Genomic DNA, 5,709 nt, shown 5'->3' on the forward strand with positions numbered 1-5,709 from the left:
CTTTCCTTGCTTTTTAAAATTAAGGAGTTAACCCAGCTGTGGGCAAACTACAACCCGCGGGCTGGATTTGGCCCGTTTGAAATGAATAAAACTTAAAAAAAAAAAAAAAGACCGTACCCTTTTATGTAATGATGTTTACTTTGAATTTATATTAGTTCACACAAACACTCCATCCATGCTTTTGTTCCGGCCCTCTGGTCCAGTTTAAGAATCCATGTGGCCCTCGAGTCAAAAAGTTTGCCCACCCCTGCCCTAACCACTCACCTGCCTGCCTTATTGCCCTTAACTGCTCGCCTGCCTGCCTGATCACCCCTAACTGCTCATCTGTGAGCATTATCACCCCTATCCACCTCTGCCTCGGCCCCCACTACCCCGGCTTCATCCGGAAGGACGTCTGGAAGTCGTTTGGCTGTCCGGTCTAATGAGCATATTACACTTTTATTATTATAAATACCACATTTTCTTTATCCATTCATCTATCAGTGGCTACTTAGGTTGTTTCCGTGTCTTGGCTATTGTAAATAATGCTGTAATGAACAGTGGTTTCATTTCCTTTGAATGAATACCCAGAGGTGGAATTTCATGATCATATAGTAATTCTATTTTTAATTTTTTTGAGAAACGTCCATTTCTACCATCAGTACAAAAGGGTTCCCTTTTCTCCACATCTTCACCAATACTTGTGATTTCTTGTCTTTTTTATAATAGCCATTCTAACAGGCGTCAATGATATTTCATTGTAGTTTTGATTCTCATCTCCCTAATGATTAATGATATTGAGTACCCTTTCATGTATCTATTTGCCATCTGTATGTCTTCTTCTTTTTAAAAAAAATATATTTTATTGATTTTTTACAGAGAGGAAGGGAGAGAGATAGAGAGTCAGAAACATCGATGAGAGAGAAACATCGATCAGCCGCCTCCTGCACATCCCCTACTGGGGATGTGCCTGCAACCCAGGTACATGCCCTTGACTGGAATCGAACCTGGGACCTTTCAGTCCGCAGGCCGACGCTCTATCCACTGAGCCAAACCGGTTTCGGCATCTTCTTCTTCTTTTTTTTTTTTTTTTTATTTTTTCATAGGACAAATTGCTATTCAGATCCTCTGCCCACTTTTAAATAAAATTGATTTTTTTTTTTTGCTATTGAGTTGCATGAGCTCTTTATATATTTAGGATATTAACCCCTTATCAGGTATATGACTTGCAAATATTTTTTCACATCTGTCAGGCTAACTTTTTATTGTTTTGATGGCTTCATTTCCTGTGCAGAGGTTTTTAGTTTGATGTAACCCCACTTGTTTATTTTTTCTTCTTTTGCCTTTCTTTTAAGAGTCAGATCCAAAAACATCATCACCAAGGTCAATGTCAAGGAGCTTATTGCTTATGTTTTCTTCCAGGAGTTTTATGGTGTTAAATCTTTTTTTTTTTAATATATTTTATTGATTTTTTACAGAGAGGAAGGGAGAGGGATTGAGAGCCAGAAAAATCGATGAGAGAGAAACATGGATCAGCTGCCTTCTGCACGCCCCCCACTGGGGATGTGCCCGCAACCAAGGTACATGCCCTTAACCGGAATCGAACCCGGGACCCTTGAGTCCGCAGGCCGACGTGCTATCCACTGAGCCAAACCGGTTCTGGCTTATGGTGTTAAATCTTAAGTTTAAGTCTTGATTCCACTTTGAGTTAATATTTGTGGTCCAGTTTCATTCTTTTGCATGTGGTTGTCAAGTGTTTCCAATATTATTTATTGAAGAGGCTGTCCTTTCCCCATTGTACATTCTTAGATCTCTGTTGTAAATTAGTTGCTCATATATGCATAAGTTTATTTCTGAGCTCATTCTATTGCTTTGATCTATGTCTGTTTTTATTCTGATACGATACTGTTTTGATTACTATAACTTTGCAGTATAGTTTGAAAGCAGGACGTGTGATGCCTCCAGCTTTGTCTTCTTTCTCAAGATTGCTTTGGCTATTTGTGGGTCTTTTGAAATTCCATACAAATTTTAGGATTGTTTATTCTATTTCTGTGAAATATGGCATTGGAATTTTAATAAGGATTGCATTGAATGTGTAGATTGCTTTGGGTATATAGACATTTTAATAATATTAATTCTTCTAATCCATGGCCATGGAATTTCTTTTCATTTATTTGTGTCTTCTTCAATTTTTTTTGTCAGTGTCTTATAGTAGTTGTCAGTGTACAAGTCTTTCACCTCTTTGGTTAAATGTATTCTTAGTTATTTTATTCTTTTTGATGCAATTATAAATGGGATTGTTTTCTTAATTTCTCTGATAGGTTGGTTTTTAATTGTCTCTTTTTGTGATGTTAACAGATGATATGCTAGTATCCTTTAATGATGTTATTCTAATTCTGTAATTCCTTCTTCCTTTATTGGATACTAGTAGCCCTGTGCATGAATCAGTGCACCAGCAGCTCTCTGTGGGGCTTGGCCACTCCACACCTGCTGCCCAGAGGCTCTCTGTGGCCCAGAGGCCCATCTGCGGCCGGGTGCGGAATGCTTGCCTAGTCGCCAGGGCAACGATGCAAGTGTTCCCCTTCCACCGGCCGCTTTGTGCCTGCTGTCCAGACCCTCTGTGGTGGGGTGGAATGCTTGCCTTCCCACCACGGCGACAAAGCAAGCATTCTGCCAGGCTGCTCACACTGCCCACTCTCAGCAGCTGCCCCCCTGGGACTGGGGGACTCCGGCGGGGCTAAGAGGACTGGGCGCCTCCATCTTGTGGCTATGGGCGCTGCCATCTTTGTGACTGAGTGATGGTTAGTTTGCATATTATCCTTTTATTAGATAGGATAAGTCTTCTAAAAGTGAAATGTTGCCCAGCTGGTGTGGCTCAGTGTTTGAGCATACCCCCGGGACTGGGGGACTCCGGCGGGGCTAAGAGGACTGGGCGCCTCCATCTTGTGGCTATGGGCGCTGCCATCTTTGTGACTGAGTGGTGGTTAGTTTGCATATTATCCTTTTATTAGATAGGATAAGTCTTCTAAGAGTGAAATGTTGCCCAGCTGGTGTGGCTCAGTGTTTGAGCATCAACCTGTGAACCAGGAGGTCATGATTTGATTCCCGGTCAGGCACATGCCCAGGTAGCAGACTCAATCCCCAGTGTGGGGGATGCAGGAGGAAGCCAGTCAGTGATTCTATCTTATCATTGATGTTTCTATCTCTCTCTCGCTCTCCCTTCCTCTCTGAAATCAATAAAAGTATATTTTAAATAAATTAATTAATTAAATAAAAGTGAAATGTCTTGTTATCAACTATTTGGACACCCAAAAGAGCAGTTCTTACAGGAAAAGCATGATAAGTTTCCTTTATTTAACAATTTCAAAATAAGTTGGTTCCATAGCATTTTCAAATGGTGAAGCAAACAAGTTTATTCTTTTAGAATTTTTATGCATTTGTGAATTTAAGCATATTTTATGTATTTGGCCAGTTAAAGAGCATCAAAGCAATATGTAGATTCTATGCAATTCCTATCAAAATCCCAGGGACCAAACCAGGGAAGATTACAGCCCTACCATATCCATGAGCGACCCACTCAAGGGTCAGACGTGGTGAGCACCAAGGCCCCACTGATTTAAGGGTGTCTCATGCACAGCATCTCTTCCACTGTAGTCTCAGCTGGTCTGAACAGCCAATTAGCCTGGGGGTCAATTCTTTCTAGTGATGCCAAAAGGAATCAATACTCAACTGAAACAGGATAGTGCTCACAGCCCACCTAGAGTGCCCAGCTCAGGCCACTGGGCCCTACAGGACATCTGCTACACAAGGCCACTCTACCAATTCCAAGAGACACAGCAGCTCTACCTAATACATACAAACAAACAGGGAAACAGCCAACTGTGGAGATAAAGAAACATGTTGCAAATTAAAGAACAGAAGAAATCTCCAGAAAAGAGCTAAATGGAATGGAAGCAAACAAACTACCAGATACTAAGTTCAAAACAATGGTTACAAGGATGCTCAAGGAACTTTGTGAGGACTTTAAGGAACTTAGTGAGAACATCGACAACATAAAAAAGGACTAGTCAGAAATGAAAGGCACACTCTTGTTGTGCAGGAGGTTTTTAGTTTGATGTAGTCCCACTTGTTTATTTTTTCTAAGAATAATTTACAGGGAATCAAGAGTAGGGTAGAGGACACTGGGAATCAAATCAGCAATTTGGAATATGAGGAAGCAAAAAATACCCAATTAGAGGAGCAAAAAGAAAAGAGAATGAAAAATATGAAGACAGTGTAAAGAGTCTCTGGGACAATTTCAAGCACACCAACATTTACATCATGGGGGTACTAGAAGGAGAAGAGAGGGAACAAGAAATTGAAAACCTGTTTGAAAAAATAATGACAGAAAACTTCCCCTACCTGGTGAAAGAAATAGACTTACAAGTCCAGGAAGCACAAAGAGTCCCAAACAAGAAGAACTCAAAGAGGCCCACATAAAGACACATCATAATTAAAATGCCAAAGGTTAAAGACAAAGAGAACCTCAATTACTTACACCTATAAGGAAAGAGAAGGAAGAGGAGGAGGAGGGGGAAAAGAAGAAAAATATGGACAATAAAATGGCAGCAAATACATATTTATTAACAATTGAATCTAAAAAATCAAAATAGACAACAAATCTAATGAACAAAATAAACTGGCAAATAAAACAGAATCAGAGGCATGGAAGCATGGCACAGACTGAGGCATCTCAGAGGGAAGCGGGAGGGGGGCAGGAAGAGATTAACCAAAGATCTTACCTATGGACACAGACAATAGGGTGGTGAAGGCATGGGGTGGGGTGGGAACCAGGTAGAGTGGGGTGGAGGGGAAAGGGGGACATCTGTAATACTCTCAACAATAGAGTTTTTTTAAAAAAGAAAAACTAAAATAAAAAAGATTGAAGAAATTATAATTTCCTAACAGAAGCAAGAGTGATACCCCATAGTCACTGGTAGGAATTATAATGCAAATTAATTGTGAGCCCATAAGAAATCTATCTGCCAGACTATTTGAGGAGAGCTTTCTACTCATAGTAATACCATAAAGTTGCTCAAGGACACCGATTCAGTCCAAGTGGCTAAAGACAGAAGGAATGTTAATCAAGTGAGCACTGAGCCCCAGGAGGGAGGCAAGGAAAGTGGAGGCATCTCTTGTCTCTCCTCCTTGAGAGGCAGTCAGATAGGTGTAGAGGTTGAGAGGGGCCATAATACATTAGGAAAAAAATATGTAAGTCTCTGGTATTCCATGTATCCAACAATTTACTTGAGTGTGGAGATCAGTTCAACTATGGGAAGAGAGTCGGAGGCTGACCAGAGAAGAAACAGGTTGCCTAGCCCTGCTTCTTTCATGAACCTCTATGTTCTAAAATGAATGTGAACTCAGCGACCCGAATGTGGCTATGGCTAGAGACTACTAGCGGAGAACATCAATCAACTCTATGGTCAGCGGTGAAGAGAAGGTAACAGAAAGGGCAGAAATAGTCTTGAAAAGTGGAATTACCAACCTGTAAGGAATCATATCCATGAATGTCTTGCCGGTATCTGTGGCAATGCTTATCTTGCTAGCAAGTGCACTGAAGCCAAGGACCTGTAGGGGTTAAAAAAGGGCAAACAATCATCTAAATATTATGTTATGTATTGCTTCCAGGAGTGGAGGTGCCCTTAGCCGCTGGCAGGACAGGGGGTGATATATGTTGGTCCTTGGAAG

At 41.0% G+C, this 5,709-nt stretch overlaps 1 protein-coding gene across 1 annotated transcript in view; it reads right to left on the reverse strand.

Moving 5' to 3' along the window:
- The window catches only part of SLC26A8 (solute carrier family 26 (anion exchanger), member 8), an 85,668-nt gene that overhangs the window by 36,409 nt on the left and 43,550 nt on the right, over positions 1 to 5,709 (reverse strand). The window contains exon 7 of the mRNA XM_006759050.2: positions 5,507 to 5,589. Within this exon, the coding sequence (XP_006759113.1) occupies positions 5,507 to 5,589 (83 nt within the window). The remainder of the gene's footprint in view (positions 1 to 5,506; positions 5,590 to 5,709) is intronic.

Source organism: Myotis davidii, unplaced genomic scaffold (genome assembly GCF_000327345.1).
Source record: "Myotis davidii unplaced genomic scaffold, ASM32734v1 scaffold1036, whole genome shotgun sequence".
NCBI lineage: Eukaryota > Metazoa > Chordata > Mammalia > Chiroptera > Vespertilionidae > Myotis > Myotis davidii.